Genomic DNA, 22,159 nt, shown 5'->3' with positions numbered 1-22,159 from the left:
CGTGGCTTGAAGCTGCATTGGCCGGTGAGGCGGCGTCGTTCGCTTCCCAATAGGCTTCTTTCTCGCCGCTCCTATTGGCCTCTTCTCTTGTCCTTTGCAGGTAAAAACCAGTAAGCAGCTCATGGAGGGGGGGCGTTGCAAAGACGCTATCTCTGACGACATCGTGGAACGGGAGCTCTGTTGGTTAGATGGCGAATGACATTTGAGAGCCAACGGTAATGGGCGCCTGTGAAGACGACGAGCCAGAGCTCCAGACCCAATGCCATTTGCACCCTAGCAGCCCAGTCCTGTGCCTGTTTACCAGGACACAGGTCTACCGAGTTCCAGGGGCGCGCATAAGATTCCAGCTTCACTTAAGGTTCCGGCCCCAAATTACCTGCCAATTCCGTTTTAAGAACTTAACTTTCAAGCAAATGTATTTAGGTCTTATTCCTCCAAAAATTGGCTTAGGTAGGAGCTCAAATATGTGGCTGCAAAAACGTTATACCTTATGGGGATAATCCTGCCGGCATTGGGCTAACAGGACCAGCTCCCTTATGGATCAGTAGGAATAAAACGGTGAGTTTTTGGTAAAGGAAAGTGGGGGGCCCCAAGGATTTCTTGAGGTTGGTGCTTTTTACACAATCTAGAGTTAGGGATAACCACGATTGCTTAAGACATCAAATTATTCAGGGTGGTGGACCACAGATTGTGAAGAGTTCCAAACAGATTGCTCCAAACTCAGTGACTGGGTATTGAAATGGCCAGTGTGATGAACTCTTAAGCTGGCAGTGACAATTGTTGCGCTTTCTCCTCCTGAACAGATTGCCAAAACCTTGAGAGAGAAACTGCTGGGTTGCTCCATCTTTCCATTTTATTATTTGTTTTAAGTTATTTCAAATGGTTACCACCTCAAGTGCACACAGAAACACAACATAAATGCAGTAATAAACAATTGTTCAAATGTGGTTTTTTTACGGCCATTGTTGCCCTACCACTGTTAATAAATCTGCACCTGAATTTCTTACAAGAAAAACCATTTTAAATCCAACCTTGTTAATCTTAAATGGCAATCTCATTTACTCTTTGCTGCAAGAGCTGGCTAACATGTTGTGGAAAAGGGCTGATTTCCCTTAAGCTTAGGTAACTGTTGCCCCTCACAGTAAAATGGCAGTATCTTAATCCTAACCTAGCAATGTAACATTTAGAAGGAGCTCAAGAAATGTTAAGATAGCTCGTTTGTTTTTTATTAAAGGTAGCCAAGAACACAAACTGAAAAACACTAATGGGGCAATATGAAAAGCTAGCATTGTCTACATATAACTAGTCTTAGAGCAATGCCTAATTTCATGCAGGTGGCAAAAGGAAAATCCTGAAAGCAGAAGAGGATGGTACAGGAGAAGGTGGGGGGGGGGGAGAGAAAGTGTATTCTGACCACCCTGGCTCTCAGATTTCTCTCAAGGGAATGCAGCCCTCAACAGAAAAAAAACCCTTTACATAGACCAGGGATAGGGAACATTTGGCTCTCCCAAGTGCTACTTTTCTAGCAAAAGAGGTGCTGGAGCTCACCATGAACTTCTCCCTTGTTCTTTTAGAATGGCAGTGGCACCCACCTGAGAGATACTAGAGCTGAGCTCTGGCTGAAAAAACCCTCTGGTTCTCCAGATGTTAAACTACAGCTCATTGTCCCTGGCCATTGACTATGCTTGCCAAGGCTGTTGGGAGTTGTAGTTCAGCAACATCTGGAGGGGGCAAAGGCTCCCCAGTTCTGACACAGACAGCTGTACAGTGGAACCTCGGGTTGCAAATGTGATCCGTGCGGGAGGCATGTTGGCAATCCGCAGTGCCACGTCTGCACCCACACGGGTTGCGATTCAGCGCATGCGCAAAGCCCGATTTAGTGCTTCTGTGCATGTGCGAGCACCGAGACCCAGAAGTAACCTGAAGCATCTGTAACCCAAGGTACCACTGTACCTGAGTACAATTAAGCATAGTGGATATGGCAATGGATAAAACCCTGAAGTGCAGCTCCAAGGGATGTGACAAATTCCTGGGCCAAGGTGTGCTTTAATCCCTGCCAACAAGCCATTCCATGGCAATGAGGAAAAATGAAGAGAACTGATGTGGGGTAGTACCACCTAAGCCAATGTACTTAACTGATTCATGCAAAATGTTTATTTTTTTCTTAGAGTCTTTATTCACACTTTACTACTATATTAGATTTGTCAAGCTTCAGCAGCCCATACGGAAACACCTGCTGTTTGGGTCTGAATGAGACAGCCCCCTAGTTTATAGAAAAGCAAAATCCATACACAGAACACTATGCACACTCCCCACAAGTATAGAATTTTTTTTTATTTACAATACCCTATAAAAATGTAAATTTAGAAATTTCATTAATCATAACCAAACCAAAAAGTAAAAGCACAATAATAATAATAATAATGGACCACTTGATCGTGTTTACGGAGAGGAGTAAAGAGTAGAGGAAAAGGATTAAGAAAGGTTGAAAGGCTGTAGGAAAAAGGAAGGTGTGAGAAAGTAAGTTAGAAATCTGGATTTAAGGGAGGTGTAAGGAGAATACTGTGGAGAGGCAGCCAGTTAGTAACAGGCGTTTACTGGTTGTAGAATACCTACATGTGCAAATTGTTTTTAAAAGCAAAGAAAGAAAAAAAAAACACCTCACCACATTCCAAAAAAAGGAGCAAGAAAACAGCAGGACCTAGCAGTGTATGATATTGAAACTCACTAAGATTAATCTGTTCCAGGAAAATTCATTCCTGGTACCTTATTGGTTACTCTTCAAGGGATCTTGGCCAGCTGGAGCTTGAAGCAAGGTGTAGGTCAGAGACAAAAAGCTCAGGTAGAAAGTGAGTCTCAGGAAGACTAGACAAATGTGCAAAGATGACATTGCTTCATCACAAGGTTCAGAAAAGGCGGATCAGTTTGCAGGACTGGGTGACGCCATTATGAGACATGTGGCACTGGAAGAGGTGGGGAGACAGAGTCACCAGTGGGCCAATCAGAGGGACTTCCCGTCATTTAAAAACACTCCCAACAAAGGAGACACCAACAGGTCTCTCCATTTCCACAATAAATGTGGACTATTCTCTTCCTCCTACCCAGGCCGGTGTTCTTAGTGACAGGAGACAGGAAAGCGGAGCTACTTTCCTTGCTAGTCCATCAGTAGTGCGCTGAGGAGAAAGCGGTCTGTGTAGGGAGGGAAAGCCATTGTGAAAGTGAAAGTGCTGAGGGAAAGGGGGGGGGTTGGGGTGATTCAATGCAGCAAGGACATGCAGAACTGCAAACTAGCAATGAGGGGCGGAGAACGTAAGCACATCCCCAGCCAAGCTCAGAGCAAGAGAGCAATCTTCTGTGCTGGACCAGAGACACAATCCCACAAGGATTTATTCTGAGAAGGCACTGCCTCCTCTTCACCCACTAAAATACTCTGGAGGTGGCAGCAGTGATGGAGACCAGCGTGGCAGCAGTTTGAGGCCTTCTATCGTATTCCTTGAATTAACCTGAAACAGAAAAAAAGTAAGAACTGTCAAGAATGTGTACCCTTTCTAGCTACTGCAGCCAGATTCCTTTTCCCCCCAGCTCAATTTTGTTTCATATCCATATAAAAGGGGTGCAGAGCCTGTGGACCTCCAGGTACTGCTGGAATACACCTCTCATGATTCATGACAACTGGCTATACGCCAGCTTTTCTCAACCTTGCGTCCCCAGATGTTCTTGAACTACAATTGCTATTATCCCTGATCACTAACCATTCTGGCTAGGAATGATGGGAGTTACAGCCCAGCAACATCCAAAGTTGAGAAAGCCTGGGCTATGCCGGCTGGAGCCGATAGGAGTTGGAATCCAGTAACATCTGAAGAACCACAGGGTCCCCCACCCGTGCCAGACAGCTTCCTCAAAACTTAAATATTACAAAAAACTACTACAACAGTTGGAGAACTGACACGGAAGTCTCATTCCAGCCATTCCTTATTAGTGCACTTCCAACGATTAGCCCCTACTGTGGAACTATTGCGAGTGTGAGAATCAGTGCCACAGCAATATCTTCTCCACTTTTCTCCATTTTAAAATATATTTTTATATATAATTGTAATTATATATATATTGGAGACATGATTTCTCCTTCCCGTTCTCCATTTCCACGCCTGACTTCTATTAATGTGTGGATAACATGACAATACTTACTGCAACTTTGTCTCTAGCACATTTAGTTTCTGCTGATCAACATAGCGAGAGAAGAGAGACAGGAGATTAGAGGGGGTGGACACTGGCTTGGCCAAGGCTGCCTGAGGGATCCGGAGAAGCTCTCTGGTTGCCATGAACATCAGTTCCGTCCTGCCAGAGACAAGGAAGTAATGGTCATTGTAAGAATGGCTTGCAGGGCATGGAAGTGGAGGTTTGTCAAGAGAGGCGCTTGAGTTTACATGCCTACCACATCATAGGATTTAATCTGTAACCCACTCTAGAATTGTATTTGCAACGTAGAGCAGGTAAAATGTTTTTTACCATAAATAGATGGGATTTACTACTGGCAGATAAGAAACAAATACCCCATGTTGACAGATATTTTAGGAAACAAGGATGACAGTACTTCACACCACATGACACTGTTCTAAAGTCAAACTTGATCAATTTAACGGGCACTGCTCTCAGAACATTTGTCTTTGGCCACAACTTAGATTTGACTACCAATTAGTGAGGAAACGGCAAACATGAGACCATTTCTGGAAAAGTTCTTTCCTTAGCCCGATCCCATTTGATATTAAAGGAGGCTGAAAGGGCAAAAAGGAATACGGTGATCCAAGTTTACGGAAGACAGCTGAGAGTCCTCTGGAGCTATAATTATAATTAGGAAGTAACCTTGACAGCTTTAGCAGACACTAAAAAAGCCATGATCAATATTCCAGCTACTGATCTTTTGCAAGGATGAGACAGGAGGAGGAGGAGGAGAGAGGTCTTGAACCTATCAATGTGGGTATTTACAATAAGTGGTTACAGTGCTAGACTTTCAGAAAAGGATGCTGCAGCTTTCTGCCTCCCCCTCTACTCTTCCCAGCAATTTTAAGATAAAAATGCTCCTTCCCCTTGGGATCCTTCTCAAGGAAGGTTCATAAATGTAATAAACTATGGCTCTCACATGGTATATGGCAGAGATGAAGAGAACAGGTCCAAGTATACTTAGTCCTTAAGTTGTACAGTACAAGATCACCAGAGCTGCAAGCTTGCTGCCCTACTCCTAGGTGTAATTTGACAGGCTCTTAAGCACATGGTGACCCATCTCTGTGCAAACTTCAAAGCAAGGACTACCAGCCTCAACTTATCAGCTAAAGAACCTGCTTTGAGTGTTTGTATATACTCAAACATATACTTTTCCCTCACCAAGCAAACATAGCCAGCATTGTGGCAAAGACAAAATGTGCACTGAAAGAAGGCAATAAACAGATGAGCAATAAAATGTCTCCGCACTCCACCCCACATGCAGTACAGCAACGGCAATTGTTACAGTATAGAATCAAGGGGGGGAATTGTGCAAACCTCTAGAGCTAAGTAACTTGCTTCTCAGGTGCTACCAACATGTACCAGAAACTATGAAAACTAGTCTTCACTTACTGTTGTGGATTATCTGCATTCGTCTGAAAGTCGAACTCAAAATATTTCATTTTTGAAGAAATACATTTGAAAAGTAGGCACAGCAAATGCTGGGCTGCTCAGACTCACCACTGGTTGTCTTGCAAGAGCTCTGTAGTAGAATCTGAACTCTGCAGTTCCTCCCCACGGCTCAAGACCAAGTACAGCAAAGAGAGGCCAAACTTAAGTGGGGGGGGTGAGAAAACAGAAAGGAAAATTAATGCTGCAACCCTGTGTACACCTCCAGTAAAAAGTTATTCCCCAGTTAAGTCCATCTTACTTTAAAGAATGACTAAATTTCCATTTAGAATTAAAAGGGCCTATCTGGTTTTTTAAAAAAACGTAAAATGGTCAGCTGTGCAGAAGAGACAGGGCAAAAGAAAAGTAACTGATATCATAAATCAAGGGATGTGAGAACAGCTGCCTAGGAACAAGATAGTGACTCCAGAGCTTCATTCAGGTGAGGGAGCAAGGGCACTCCTTCCATCCTAGCAAATCGTTGTAAGCAGCTGTGCCTTTAAAGCCACATCATTAACACCTCCTCTATCCTGAAGCAATGCCTAGCCATAAAAAGTCTAGTGGTACACTAAGCACTGATAAAAGTGGAGTAAAGAGAAGAAACCTTGTTCTGGAGCACATTTGTGAGGTGCAGGTTGGCCGATGCTGTCGTCGTCATGCTCTGAGGTAGGTTCATTAGCTGCTGCAGGATGCTGGCGACAGTTCGCAGCGGAAGATGATAAAGAACAAGGGAAAAGGGCCTCAATAGGCAGGGTAGCACCTGAGGAAAAGGTTTTAAAAAATGCCATACTTTTGTCACAGGACAAGACACATGCTCCACACCAGAGACTGACATCCTATTTTCTGAGTCTAGTCTGATCATTAATATATTGCAGTAAAACTCCTTTATGCTGAGTGCTTTGGATAGCATTGCTAATAGCACTGAGTTTGTTTTTGTTTTTAAACGCTGGTTTATTGTTCATTGTATTGCATCTGGTACTTTTTATATTTTATTATCAGGTGGAAATGGTTTTTATTGGAAGCCAAGCTGCTTTCTGGAGGAAGTTCCTCAAACAGTGGGGTATAATGAATAAATAGAAGTTTAAAGTGGGAGAAACAGACTCTCCATATTCATTTTCCTACCCTTTCAAGACAGCCACTTTCTAACTGGTTTCTTGAACTTTTATCAGCCTTTGTCTTGATAAACACAGTACATTCTCAGGTTTATGCCTCTGGTACTTAAACATGTTATAAGCTTTCTTACAAATGCTAGTTAACACCTCACTTTAAAAGACTTGGAAGGAGATGGGACAACTGGAAGAAGAGATGGGCTCTACTTGTGGCTTTGGCCTCTCCAGATTATCAAGGGAGACTGCCAACAGGAGCCGGAATCTGTCTGTAAAACCATGGCTGTCATGGTTTATAGAGGATTCCTATGTCTAAGTCTTGCTAAGTCCAATGGGGCTTACACCCAGGTAAGTATGCACAGGACTATAGCCTTAGTTATTTTGTTGAAATTCCAAAAAAGACTAATCCTAACACACACAAATGGAACTACAGTACTTTCCTCTTACTTTAGTAAGAGAAGGCATTAGTTATGCAGGTAAACTCTTCCATTCCTGTAACACTCAAGACAACTCCTTAGTGGCCTCTCTTCAGCAGTCTTTACCTCATCCTGAGCATCCTTCTTAATTAGGAATGGCAAGTTCCTGGCTGTGGCCATAAGTATATCAGCGGCTTGCTCAGTGGACAAGAAAGGTAGGATCCGGGCAACCAGACGTTTTCCTTTCCGAATACACATGATCTGCACAAAAGCATCATCACACAGCCTGCCAGAAAAGAGCACACAAATCATTGTTAGGTGGCGCCATAGCATGTGATTCTTCTCCTCCACTGAACTTCCTAAGTGGCATGCAGAGCTGGGGTAGCTTTGAAAGTCACAGCCTTGCCCACAGCCACAACATTCTTCATGAAAGGTACAGCATCTAGCAACCTATGCAGAGTTCTTCCAAACACCAAGAAAGTCTTTGGAAAAGCAGAGACCATTTCATCGGGAGAAGTAACCTCATTAAGGTCCAATAATTATTTTGAGTCGAAACAGCTTTAAAATCATATTGGATTGGCAACTAGCGGGCTCCCTGGGCCAAGAATGGCACTCTAAGGGGGAACATCCACTTCACAACCTAGAAGTGAGGGGTAATTATGGAGGAGGCTACAGTTGTGTCCCCACCACAGGCCAGCAGGCTGCTAAAACAAGAAGCCTAGGTGAGGAAGCGGGGAATGACAATACGTTTATTACCAAATAGTCTGTCCTAATATCTTGGAAACAGTTTGTCAAATATGGTTTGCCATCCCACTTCCCTCCAGAAGCAAATCTGTACCAACTAGTTTTTGAAACTTTTATTCTTGCAGTGCTTATTCCATGAGCCCCAATACTGCCAATATCAGTAAGGAAACACATAATCCTGTCTATCTAGGCTTCTGCTAGTGGGGCATCCCGCTTAGCAGAGTTGTGTTCATGTGATGCTCCACCGTCTGTGGAATTGGGGGAGAGGCCAGTTGTCACTAATTCCCCCCTACAGCCGCTTGTGCACCCGAGTATCTGCTCTGTCACATTGGGTGGAACTATTTTCTTTTTGGAATTGTACAAGAATCTTACTCTTACCTTTCCTGGTTGGGCGTTTTCCCCTTCAGGTTGTCATACATGTCACAGATCTTCTGCTTCCTCTCCTCCATCAAAGCCAGCCTGTCGCCCTCCAGGCTCAAAAGGTAGCGCCTCTCATAGTCTTCTACATCCAGGAGGAGGCTGTATGTCTAGTAATCAAGAAATGGGCTTTAGACGTGCATCTAAACTCAATGCCGTATGCCACTCCTTATAGGACTACAGTTCTAATGCCTGAGTAACACTGCCGAATGGGTAGGCTGTGCCATCCCCCCACCTTCCCCCAAAGCTTTAGACTAGACTGCCGCAGGCCAAGTCAGATAATTAGAATGATAGAATTGTAAGTTGGAAGGGACCCTGAGGGCCACCTAGTCCAACCTTACGCAACGCAGGAATCTCAACCAAAGCATCCCAGATGGGTGGCCATCCAACCTCTGCTTAAAAACCTCCAAGGAAGAAGAGTCCACCACCTTCTGAGGGAGTCCATTCCAGCTCAGTGTCAGAAAGTTCTCCATTAACTTCATTTAAAAGGAAACTATACTAAGTAGGAAACTGAGACAGCAAACAGAAGCAGTAATCATGGCTAAACCACCAAAAGGATGTACAAGTGATTTCAACAGCAGCCTCTCTATTCTAAATCCAAGATGGCAGAACCCATCATAGTTAAACTGTGCTGCCACCAGTTTAACCACTAAGGGCTGAGTTAGCAGCTCCCCTTTAACCTTGTACTGGATGAGTCCCGCTTTCCAGAGAGAATGCACCAAAGTCTCAGACTTACCTTCTCAATAATGAAGAGAGTCTGACGCCTTTTATCTCGAACCTGCTTCTCCTTTGTCTCCTAAGGAAGAGTGCAAGACATGCTAAGAAAAGTTCCCACTGAATAGGAAAGTTCCCCTCTGCAACCTGAGCAGGAGCAAGGTTTGACAATGGCAAGAACCCATATTTGAGAAGAAAGATGACAAACCCATAGCATTACGCTATCAATGGAGGGAGCCCAAGTAATCCTAGCCAGAGAAACTTACATCTTCTTCCCCTCGTAACGTCACAACAGCATCAATCATCTTGCGGGGGTTATTCACACTGGAGACTGTGAGCTTCCCCAGTGAGCCTTCGAACTGCACTGCAAGCATAAAGAAAAGGCAATGCAGGTGAAACTGCATGAGTGAACCTACCTGCCCTAACATCTTGCTATCGCTACACAAAATTCTAATGTTCCCATCCCTTCCCAATTACATTTTCGCTCCATCAACCAAACTGTGCCTTCCTAATCAACCATCCAGGAAATGAGGCTATATTTTGGGCTCAAATACATGCAGACCTACAAGGAAATCTGTTCCTTGTTGTGTCTAAACTTGCCTTCCTTTACTCCCCAGCCCTGGAATGGTATATAGGGTGAAGTTTTCATATGCAGCAGAATGAGATGGTAGAATCCTGAGGGAGCAGAACAGGTTAAATCACTCCCAACAAGTAGTGGGAAGGAGGGGAGTATGTTTCTAATGCTCCTCCATATTAAAGACACCACGTGAATAGAAGCTTAGCACAAGGAACACATCTCCAGGTGTGCTATTTTTCTATTTGCAGGGCATTCTTTGCCCACCGCACCCCATGCAAGGCTGAAGTAGCACAGTCCACCCTTCCACATCTGGATTCTAGTTCCTCCTCCTGCTACATGCACTCAGATCAGTCCTTGGTGCACAAAGGTACTTACCTGGCTTGTAGGCATGCTCTAACTTGGCAACTTGTGGGGTGATTAGTTTGGTGCGCTCTTTTTTGGGACCATCACCATGCATTTCCTCAGCTGCAGATAGTTTTTCCAGCTTCTGAAAATAGTTCTAAAGGAAGAAAAAGCTGGTTAGAAACCTAGAGGCACAGAACCCTTTAACCCAAGATTGGAAACTTGTCCCCAGCAAGACAAGAAGCAGAGAGCTACAATGGGCCTCCATGAAGCACCAACCTGATAGTAGAAGTCATCCAGGTATGGATCAGTGCTTTGCAGTTGCATCATCTGGATCTTGGACACCCAGTCCTTTTCCCGCTGCAGCATGAGATTGGCGTAAGGGTCCTTCCTGATCTGCTCCTGGTGGCTATTCCGGTGGCTCCCTCTGTCCCCTGCTGACCCATTTAGGCTCCGGTGCTGACTGAAAGGGGTGCCACAAAATTCAGGAAAAGTACAGACCAATTACAGTGGAACCTTGGTTCCTGAATGGTTCAGTTGCTGAACACACTGGCTCCCAAACACTGCAAACCTGGAAGTAAGTGTTCCAGTTTGCAAACTTTTTTGGAAGCTGAACGTCCAACGCGGCTTCCACTTGAGTGCAGGAAGCTCCTGCTGCTAATCAGAAGCCGCACCTTGGTTTTCGAATGGTTTCAGAAGTCAAACAGACTCCCAGACGCATTAAGTTCGAGAACGAAGGTACCACTGTACACAGCATGCAAGTGCTCCAGGACAGCGGTCTGGGATTTATACAAAGTCTCTTGGCACAAGACAATTCTGAGAAGAACAGATGCACTCAAGCAAATTCCTTCAGCTGTATTTTTACATGTCCCAAGAAACAACCTGGGGTCAATCCAGCATGGAAGTTCATGGCGCTGAGCTTCCAAACTTAAAAGCAGGTAAAAGAGAGGCTAAGTTTCTTCTGAATAAGCAAAATTTCACCCCAGTCACCAGTTTGCTCTGTTGTGACAGGCCATGAAGTTACTTGCAGGATATTCCTTGAAGGGGTGACCAGAATAACCACAGGATGTTGAGAAATACCTCCACAGAGAGGCACAGTACTCAGGTGTATGATCACTGTGCCAAAGACCGCATCAGAAAAACTGACAATAGCCCTCTTTAAAAAACAAAATTCTCATCCTGGTTACAGAGAGAAAGCCAATACACACAAGCAGATTAAAAAAATAGAAAAGCAATAGATAGGGAGTTAGCTGCATAGGATACTGAGGCCTATCATCCTAATAATTGTCTTGCAAAGTAAAGCTAAACATCTGTTGAGTTTGCTTCCAGTGGCAAACCAGATGTTCCAAAAGAGCTTAGTGGCGATTGGTATCCCTTTTTGGTCTCTGCACCTCCTCCCTGGAGATACACTGCCCCCAACATATGGAGGTTCAATTTCCAGCCATTTTGACTAATCGCTATCAATACAGACCCATGAACTGTCTAAATTCCCTTCCATCTAAACTAGCAGCCATCTTCCACTTGAGGCAACTAATTTTGTTAAGATTATGAACGGCCTGAATTAATCATTCCTTTTCCTATTCCTACTTCTTTTTGCCACTCCAGCTCCATTCAGAAGTCCAGGATAATCTCCAAGTCCTTCACAGAATCAGAGTGGAAGGTGTGTCAGAAGGCCATCAAGCCCAACCTTCTGTTGGTGCAGGGAATCCACTTCTGTAGAATCAGTGGAAAATGAGGGCTCCAATGAACAGGAATGAGTTGGATGCCCACCAAATTATTCTTCCCCCAAAAATCTGATTTTATGTAGATTTTTTGCGGCAGACATACTGCAGAGGCACTTGATATATATTTATATACAGGTTACATCAGACACAGAAATAGCTTTTCCTTGACACCAGGTATACACAACCTTGGCAGAACTTTGCTTCTTGTGCTGGGAAGGCATTTAAGCTTTCCCTCCCTCCATCAGCAGAAGCACACAGATGCACTCAACACTCACTTCCTGTTCTGCTGCTGCCTCTGGTGCAAGAGTCGCCGGTGCTGTGGGTGAAGGTGGGTTGTATCTGGCCGGAACATCTGCGGCTGAGGCCTAGGGAATAAAGTTCTCTCAGGAAAGGGCAATGGAGAACCCACACACAATTCAGCTTAGCTGTCTTACTGGAAGAAAGGTGGAGCAAATGGTATACCTTAAATTCTGCAGGTGGGCTCCAGGACACGGGGAATGGTGCTGCGATGAAGGGGCAGGCGGTGCCCCAAAGTAGGCATGAAATCCACTAGCTGGAGGCATCATCTGCCCAACTCGGCCCTGGAGTAGTTTGGGGTTCATGGACGCAAGAGGGTTGCTGACAAGTCCAGAGACACGTGCAAACTGGCTGGGAGACAGCCTCCCTGCCTGTAGGGAGAGGCAGGAGAAAACAGCATCATCACTGCAAGAACTTTATCTGCTAGGGTATGCAAGAGAGAGAAGCATACCAATGCAACATTGCTGATGGCTCCTCTGTTCCCTGAATATATGATCTGGCAAATGAAGCAAACACAAGAAGCAGGTATACGAAGGAAGAACTTGCATAGTAGAGCAAAAGCCCATAGGCCAGGAGTGAGGACCCTGTGGCCCTCCAGATGTTGCTGAACTCCAACTCCCATCATCCCTGAGGATTGATCATGCTGGCTAGGGCTGTTAAGAGTTTGAGTCCAGCAACACCTGGAGATCCACAGGTCCCCCACCCCCGCTGTAGAGGATGCAACCACAAAAATGCAAAGGAGAGCAAGACAGTAGTCAGATGCTTACCTGCGCTCCTCCTAGCAGCTGTGCTCTTTGAAGGTGGGTGAGAACAGGAGTAACATTGGGAGGGAATGGGTGGCCCAGGAGGGAGGAGTTCTGGAAAAAGGAGAATAGAACACACCGACTGTAGAAACAGTCTGACACAACATGAACATTCCTATGTTCCCCCTTCTGGATATTACTGAGATGACAGAAAATAGAAGGCAGGAGCAATGCAGAAGCTAGAAGTGTCTGAAACAAGCAAGACAAGAGGCGTTTAAATAACCAGTGCAGTGGTCATTCCTATCATACAGGACAAGACAAAATAATTCATTCTAGCATTAGGCAAACAGTATCATCATCACATCTGAACACTGGAGAGTCATACTGAGGATCTCTTCTGAAGTATATTACAAGCTGCAATACTGCTAAATTGCTTTATGATTAAAAGGGTACACCAGACCACTAAGGAGCAGGAGCACTAAATTTCAACTGCTGTATGTGCTGTCCTTTCAAGGGCAAAGCCCAAGAATCTTCATACATGAAATTGGGTGTCATGAAAATTAAACAGAAGACAGGAGATTTGAGCTCTTTTTCCTTTTAGGCTTTTTTGTTTTAGGCTTTCTTGTCTAACAATGAACAATTATAGCAAAAGCCAAACTGAAGGTCAAGTAAACCTTATAAACATACAAAAGTGCACTGGGAATCTCCTGTAGTTGACAGGCTCTGTGTTGCCCCCTAGGGATTCTGAATGTGTTCAAGGCCAGAAGGGGTTCATTTCAGAACAAAGCAATACAGAAGAGAGACTGAAGGTTATATTGATGAGTAAAGGCCTTCATGAACATTTTAAATAGCAAGGAATGTTGGGGGAGGGTTAAGGGCAAGAACAGTTGTTAAACCACAAGCCAACACAGAGATTTGCTCAGTCAGAACTACCGTCATATTGCAGAGCTGGTTTGGAGACATTCTCTCACTGAAGGGGCTTGGGTAACGCTGCTGAATGGGGACTCTAATGTGAACAGGCTTTGGACATAGGATCTATTGAAAGAGAAGAAAAATGAAAGCAAAATAAGCAAATCAGTAGAGTTGAGATTAAACCTCACCACCAAATGCTTCCTTCAACTCCAGGTACCAGACTGCATCCTAACCATTAAGATATCATGCTTCTAGCAATCACCTTCATTGCATTTGAAAGAACGACAAAAGCAAACAAGAGCACTTCTTTCAATAGCAGATTAGACCCACATTTCACTGAACACTCAAAACGCCACTGGAGAGAAAGTCATATCCTTGAAAGGGCATCTATGTTACATTTTTATGAAAAGTTTCAGATATTTAATTAATGCTGTTTTCCCATTTTGTCAGAGACAGACAGATGGAAGACAAGCTTCTATCATGGGAGAGTTTGACATCTAGAGCAGCAAAAGGGCAAGTAAGCAAGCATTCCAAGGGGACAAGGGCGCAGGTGGAAAATAGCATTAGCCTTTGCAGATGCTAAACTGAGACCTCTGTGGCAACCTCTGTGCTACACAACGCAGCAGAGTGCCTTTTGTTTTCATTCTGTTCTTCGCTGAAGCCCCCATTCCAGATCCACACCCCCTCAATTCCAGAAGGAAGAAGCAATACCTGCTGGTTAAAGTTGGGCATGGTGGGCTGCTTAGGTGGCGTCCCAATAGGAACAGCACGGACAGGAGGGCTGCCAATAACTGGCGAGGATGACCGCCTGGGCAGCGCCCGCTCCGAAAGGTCCTGCTCCTCTTCTCGGGCCTGCGGAGGTCTTTGTGGTAGGGCATATTCCAGCACTGACACAGAGGGGACCTCCTGCGCAGAAGGGGAGAACACACCAGCAACTTACTTTAAATATTTATACATTTGGGGAAGAGACACAGGCAGAATGTAGGCTACTGAACTTAAGTCTGCAAGTCTCCCAGGCAAAGACAGGGTCATTATCTTCTGTACAGTGCACTAGAGAAAACATTAGATAATGGAAGCCGGGGTGGGGATGGGGCAAGAGGCAGGAGGAAGAAAGTCACCTTTATGGAAAAACCAAGATTCCCTTTAGATGAAACAAAGCACTGCACCTGATTAAGAAGCGGTCCCCTGATGCGCCTGAGAACCGAAGGCCCATCCCAGATGCTCGAGTTGAGCCCACCTTGTTGCTGGAAAGAAGGGAACACAGGGATTAAAAGTCACATGGACCTATGCAACCTACCAAAGAGATGAGATTGCTCTTTCCCCACCACTATGTAACCCCACTATCACTTGCTGCACACCTGGACAGGAGGCCGAGTTTGCACAGCCTGCATGATGGCTGGATCTTCCAACTCATTGTCAATCACCATCTTGCTGAGCCTCTCTGCCAGGTTCTCTTCGTGGTCCCCCAGCAGGTCCATCTCATCGGCAACTCCCGAATCCACTTGCTCTCCTCCTGGTGCAGGCTTCTCTTCCAGCTCTGCCAACCTTTCATGAGCTTCTTGCCAGTCATCATCTGCAAAGGAATGACAGGAAGGATATTTATTATCATTACTGCTGCTGCTGTTGTTGTTTTATTTTTATACTAAAATTTGTATACCGCCCTACACCTGCAGGTCTCAGGGCGGTTCACGGGATATTTCTTTAAGATCCTGCCATTCTTGCCATATCACTCCCTCCTTGTTCTACAGCTGCAGCAGCATCTGCCTACAACTCCTGGGGCAAAAGATTGGAACAAAGGGATTTAACAAGCAGCCCAAATATCAGCAGTGCAGCTTTGGAAGAAATAAGGATATTTCAGCACAGTAAGGATATTATTTTAAAAGAAGTATATATAAAATAGCCTCCAGCATATGAATGAAAAGGCAGGGTACACTTGTTAGACAAACTCACCAACTGCACCAGCTCCAAATGTGTCATCATTAAACTGGTCGATATCTTCATCTTCCTCAGCCAAGTTATGAAAGCCTTCTTCATCCTCATCCAGAGGGCAGTCCTCAAGGGACTTAACAGAAAAGAAACACACAGCATTGATTTCAGGAACTAGAAAGGCATCTCAACATCCTCTTGTAGTATTCCAAAGCATTTCCCCACAAACTCTTCCCCCTCCTCCCCAGGCATGAGTCATAATTTCAGTAGATGGGTCCCCATCTTCATCCTTCCGACAAGTTCTTCCTTCACCCTTCCAAGACATATGCAACCAATATCCCTTCCACCCACCACCAAAGCACCAATTCTGAATTAACTAGGCACAAAATCCCCACGAGAGAAGACAACATCCCCACGCAAACCATCATAGCCTGCAACTTTCTGAAAGCCACTTCCTGTGTTACGAGGCAAAATTAAGTACTCATCCATTTGCAGCTTCAAATGCTACGGTGCAGGACTGTTATGGCAAAAAGCCTCTCAAAAAGATCAACTTGTGCCAGATCATACCAAAACTCACCACTTTTAATTTTGCTACCCCCACAGCAACTTAACTCTTCCACAGTGATTTCCTGCCACTCCTTCCCGTGTTGTAATATTGCTACACCAACTCCTTATTATGAATATAAAGTTCTGTAGGTGCCATGAGATTCAAAAAGGCAAAGGGGGCTGTTGACATGTGGGGGACACCTGGTCTTGAGCTGTGTGCAAGACTCAAGTGTCTTTCTATTCCTGTTTGGAACAAGCAGATAAGTAGTGTAGGCTGCAGCACACTCATAGTTCACTACCTGTATTTTCAGAGAACTATATGAATGTGAGAAGCCATTGTGCTATCCTACAAGAGGCTGCGCCCACAATCATTTACTCTGCTTTAAAACTGCAGAGTTAAGTGGCTCAAAGACTGAAGACTGACTATACCATGCTTTCCACATTGATCTTCCCTGTAACAAGAAGGGTAACACACCTTGTGCAAACGATTGCATAGTTTTGGTATTCTCATGCTCTCACTTCCTTTCTGGCATGCCAGAAAGAATTTCATCCAGGGAGTGGTTTTACTCATGAGTCAGTTCAAGCTAAATTTCGACCGGAGCACCTTTCAAAGCACAAACCAGACTTTGCTCTCTAGTTAGGTAAAACAATACGACCTGAATTGTGTCGGATACAGAAAGAAACTAAACAAAGTATCTGCACTGAGCAAAAAACAAAAGTAATAGGAAGAGGAACAGAAACCAGCCAAGAGTTTTTTTCTGAATGAAGCATCATTTCACATGGTTTACTTTTTACAGACAGATCCTCTGGCAAATAAGCCAATGTGTATGAAAATCCAGGATAAGAAAGGAAAACTTCTATCCAAATAAGCATTTCTCCAGGATTGAGCATTTGAATGAGGCAAAACATATTTGGTCAACTGACCAGTCAAATACTCATTTAAATATTGTCCCGTAATGGTCAAATATTTTAAGATTACTAAATTTATTAGAAAAGGAAATGGAACACTTTAAACAGATTTGATACTTAATTACAAGAACAAAATAATTAACTGTTTATGACCTGGTTCACACATCACAGCAAGCCATACATAGTCTGAAACACTCAATTCAGCTTACTGCAAATGGGCAAGTGTGCTAGTGGATGCTGCTCAGTTATGCTGCCAAGAGACAAAAACATGGAACTGACTTAGCAGTAGGTGCAAAGCAGGACTTATGATTTGTTTCTTTTCAAACAATCCATGAGACGAAGCCAACTTTTGTTTTTGGCTTACTGCTCATAGTTTGTTGGGAAGAACAAACCACGACTGCTGGCTTGCATGCAGCACCAAGCCACCCCCTCCCTGATCAGTTTCTCAGCTCCAAGGAGGGTAGAGCAAAGTGATCATGACTGAGCAGCATGAAGCAGCACACTGTTCATTCATGGTGAACCATTGCTTTGCTTTTATGTATGACTTAATGTTATGTGCAAACAGAGCCATGGTGAAAGGATGAAATAGCTTTTTTAAAAAAACAACCACCACACTATTTTAACAACATTAAAAAAGTTTGTAAAAATGTTAATATTCACATAGTATCAGGTACAGATTCTTTATATGCAGTCAGAGACCTGAACAAAATAAAGTCAACAACCGTACAAGTAAAACCTCGTAAACACATGAAATACATTAAAGAGTTTTGTAACACATAGATGATTATACAGTATCAGGAATATTTAAAATATGCCCAATATTAGATAATAGATCTTCTCTGACTTTTATCCAGAACTTTGAAACCAGCACAGTTTTTTGTTTCGGTTTTTCAAAAATGATCTTGCAAGAATGAAATTAAAACAGAAAGCGAAGTGAACTTTTAAAAAGCCATTGTAGAGGTAAGATGCCACCCAGACAGCAGCATTCCTGGTTTTAAATATCTTTACCGTAGGGACCAATATTTGACTGGTCAACGGATTTGCATGGCAACCCATTACCTACCAGAGCTTAATACACAGTAACTACAATTCTATCAGCCTTGTTCAAGCCCCTTGTTGCTCTATACCAGTCTATATCCTGTCTCTAAAGGTTACTGGGTTGGAAGAGCAATGGTCTGTTGCCAAAACAGCAGAGTCTGCTTGGAAGTGAGGGAAAACAGCAAGATAGGAAGTGCAATCTACTTTTTCTGGCCAAAAAAGAAACTATCAGTTTCACTTGTATCAGAAAAAGAGACTGAAATGAAAGTATGGTTTATTTTTTAAAAAATTGTTTGCAGCTTCCTGATGATTCCAGCTTAAGACTCTAGGAAAAGTCTGGAGAGCTTTTTGACTGTTATACCTTGTGTAGCCAACAGCCATTAAATCACATAAAAACTCACAGCATAACAGAGGAGGGTGGACAGTAGTGGTGTGTCCATTTAGTGGTGATAAGTTAAGAGAATATGGAAGAAATCTAATTTTCCCCATAGTCCGATTTAAAAATGAGACATCTGTCAAACACTAGTGAGACCTCAAATGTGGATTTATGCAAACGAGTAACAACTAAGCAGTTCTTCTACACACAAGAGCATGTGGAAAAGGCCTTTTCTGCACAGTAATAAGACAAGAAGAGTTCCCTTGATTCCTGCATGGTGTTCAGAATGTGAACAAGTAAGAATGCCTATCCAATGCTCCGTGTCCACGCAAGCTAGGAGCTTCTTTTCATTTTATTTCTAGTCACTTTCTTGGACCATACACAAGATGATACTCTTGCATTTCATGTTGACAAACTTAAAAGAATTAAACTCAGCCACCTAATTTCAGGCTTTCAATCACTTGTGTAAATTGGAATTGCTAGACCCTTGTTTTGAATCAAAAGTGAACTATTCCTGAAGCTCTGCAAACACCATCTTGGTAGTCAAGATAACCCCACAATTAATTGATACCTGTAGTTGTTTTAGCGATGAGCTCATATGTTTATATTCACTTGCTTTGATTTAGGCTAATTGGCTTACTTTTATGTTATCCTTATCTGGGGGGGGGGGGCTTGGGGGGCTGGGCTCCAAGCCCAGAAAGGAGAACTATCTGCAAGATTTGGGTATTTGCCACCTATGCCATCATCTAGTCAGGTGGAATGATGGGGAGTCCTGGCCAGAGTGAGGTATGCTGCTTTGTGTATAAAGAACATAGGAATGTTTGCTTGGGTGTGGACAAGCCATCTCTTTGCTGCAGTGTCTGTCCTGTGTCTGTAAAGGCTGGAAGACCTAGCAGGCTGATTTCCTCTAAGTCTACACCTTTTATTTAATAAAGCAATAGAACTGATCACTCAAGCATTTTTTAGTCCTCCTTTGGGCCTGCAGTTCAGAACAACCCTGAAAAGAAAGGAGCTGTGCTTTTACCATCTTTGCCGCAAGACAAAGTACTAAAAGAAGATTAAGGGGGTAACTATCCCAAGTTAGGTACCTTGACTCTACACTCTTAAACGACTATCCCAGGGGTGTTAAACTGCTGCTTAAGCCACTTAAATGTAACACAAGAAGAGCCTGCTGGATTAGGCCAATGGCTCATCTAATCCAGCAACCTGTTCTCACAGTGTCCAACCAGATGTTTGTGGGAAACCAGCAAGCAGGATTCAGGCACAAGGGCACTCTCCCCTCCTGTCCCACTGTACAAAGGATAAAGAATCACATCTGTTGTCCTGCCTGCTTTCAGTTCTTGCCCTGCCCATCACTGGCATGCAGCCCCCAAAAGGTTTGTCACGAGAGAATGAGGCCCTCAGGCTGAAAAAGGTTCCTCACTCCTTGCTTAACTACTTCAGATTTTGTCATGGGAGGAGTTACACTGGAGGAAAGATGGAGAAGGAGCTCCAGCCTATTAAGTTCCCCATAGAAAAGAACCTAGCATACTTTAAAAAGGATGTGGAACAGACATGCCTGAATCACAGAACACAGTCCTCCAAATGAATGCTGCAGGCTACTGCCTCAATGCAATCCAGTATGCCTGTACACTAAATTACATGACATTTTTCACACTTCTCTATCCTAAAAGTCTCACCGTGATCTGTTCCTCAGAACACAGTATCCTTCAGTTCCTATCAACAGCTCTATCACACATTCTATCTACAAGCAGAATCCAAATGTAAACACTGCACAGAAAATATGCAAGAATTCTCAGTTTCTGCTGTTTTAGCCTCCTTTGTCAGTTTTTGCAGACAAAGGAGAACTCCTGTAACTTTGCAAGAATATCTTACTGAATAGATAATATGTGCAAGCCCAATTTGTTAAATCCCCCAAAGCACATGTCCAAAAGCCAATCAGTTACATATATTATTCCTTAATACAATATAGTTTTGCACGCAGAGATGCGAACCTCCGTTGCACCCCCGAATTTCCTTCTATAGTTCAAACCCCAATGTCTCACTGGGGCAAGTCATTCCACATTCACCTGGTACATTCCTCCCACATGACTTTCCTAAGGGATTCCCAGAATAGCAATGGATTTGTGGGTGCTCCATACACAAACTCCATCTATGTTGCAGAGGACTGACCCGCCCCCATGTTTCTGGCATGGAAAGGGCCCTCAGGAACCGAAAACACAAATCAGCACCTCAGAATAGACTCTTCCCCAAAGGCCACCCCACATGAAAGCAGCTAGTTATTCACTTGTTTAGGGCATAGGCAGCAGAGTTGGGGAAAGGATGCCACTCTCCTTCGCACATCCTAACAGGGCACCCAACTGGGAGACCCGCCCCCCTTGAGCTGAGGGAACGGGAAGGGGCTGCTCCCCCCCACCCACCCACAGACTAGATCAGCCTCCACCGGGTTCACGGACAGAGGTCCTCCTGGGTCATTGTCCACAGACTCCTAGAGCGGCCCCTCTCTTCCAGCACGCGGCGCCGGACAGCTTGGGGGAGGGGGGAGAGACGAGAGCCGAGAGTTCCAAATACGGGTCAAAGGTCACGGCAAGGGTGGCCCTGGGCGCTTCCGCCCGAGCGAGGGAGGGAGGCCCGGCAGCGCCCACACCCCGACAAAGCGTTTCCTCACCTGGTAGCGGAACATGGTTCGCGGGGCGCGGAGGCTCCCTGCCCCCCCACGCCCCACGCAGCGCCCGGGAGGCTCCGCGCGGATCCTTCTCCAGCTCCGGGACCCCGCCCCCTGATGCGTGCCCTGCGTCTTGACGTAGTCCCATGAAGTCCACCACACAGGTTTCCTCTTGCGTAGATCACTGGGGCGCGCATGCGTGCAGGGAGTCCCGTTCTATTCCCGGTCCCGCTATGAGGAGGAGGACGCTGCTTTTTTCCCTCCCCTGCGTAAGGAGGCGTTGCCCTCTTAAAGGGCCAGAGCGCGGTTATTCTTGCGGAGGAAGCGGGCACTGAGTTTTATTTCTTGGTTTTTGTTATATGTAAGCAATTGGTAATGTTGCGAATCATTCCTGTCCATACCTTGTGCACATTTGAGGTTTTGCAAAATAAATAGAACCTCTTTGAGATGCTACGACCACAAGATAAATAACTCTTTGCAGTTATTTATCAAATTTAACGGTATAGCCATTTGTTTGCTTATTTTAACTGCTAACTTTATATATTATTTATTCAGTAAGCTGCCCCAAGAGCAGAGAAAGCTGATGTTTGAAGTGCACTTAAAGTAGCTTCAAGATTAAAAACAACAAATCAGGAAGTAAACACAATAAAACATACAAACAACAGCACCACACAAGCTGTCCCAGTAAAGAGCACCTTAAAAAAAAAAGTCAGAATACTGGAAGTTCAGTTTCTATTGCTCTGCAACTTGCATTTACTTATTTCTTACATTTCTATCCTGCCTTTCTCTCAAAGACATCCATAGGAGCACAAATCAAAAAGTTAAAGCAATACAATTCAAAATTAAAACATTTAAAAACAAACTGAAAACAGCTAGAACCATTTAGAAAATCTATAAGCAACAACATGATACCATCACAGTCACTAATCTCAAAGTTGTGTTGGCCAGTGTCTTTCAGCCATCAAATGCCTGGGTAAACAGGAATGCTTTTAAATTTCAACTACAGTGGTACCTCAGGTTAAGTACTTAATTCGTTCTGGAGGTCCGTTCTTAACCTG

At 44.2% G+C, this 22,159-nt stretch overlaps 1 protein-coding gene across 1 annotated transcript; it reads right to left on the bottom strand.

The window, feature by feature from the left end:
- Positions 1-2,316: 2,316 nt before the first annotated feature.
- Positions 2,317-21,242, bottom strand: PATL1 (PAT1 homolog 1, processing body mRNA decay factor). The gene is made up of 19 exons (XM_053397825.1): positions 21,105-21,242; positions 15,592-15,703; positions 15,000-15,214; positions 14,808-14,885; positions 14,353-14,547; positions 13,663-13,764; positions 12,754-12,843; positions 12,152-12,357; positions 11,965-12,054; positions 10,245-10,428; positions 9,999-10,122; positions 9,313-9,410; positions 9,069-9,128; positions 8,294-8,442; positions 7,298-7,457; positions 6,254-6,409; positions 5,722-5,813; positions 4,189-4,338; positions 2,317-3,503 (listed from the first exon to the last, which is right to left on the bottom strand). Exons 1-19 carry the CDS (start codon positions 21,117-21,119, stop codon positions 3,482-3,484), a joined length of 2,298 nt encoding a protein of 765 aa, XP_053253800.1. The 5' UTR covers positions 21,120-21,242; the 3' UTR covers positions 2,317-3,481.
- Between the last annotated feature and the right edge of the window lie 917 nt (positions 21,243-22,159).

The sequence above is a fragment of the Podarcis raffonei genome, chromosome 1 (genome assembly GCF_027172205.1).
Source record: "Podarcis raffonei isolate rPodRaf1 chromosome 1, rPodRaf1.pri, whole genome shotgun sequence".
Taxonomy (NCBI): Eukaryota; Metazoa; Chordata; class Lepidosauria; order Squamata; family Lacertidae; genus Podarcis; species Podarcis raffonei.
The sequence above is the reverse complement of the archived record's forward strand: the minus strand, read 5'-3'. Positions and strand labels throughout refer to the sequence as shown.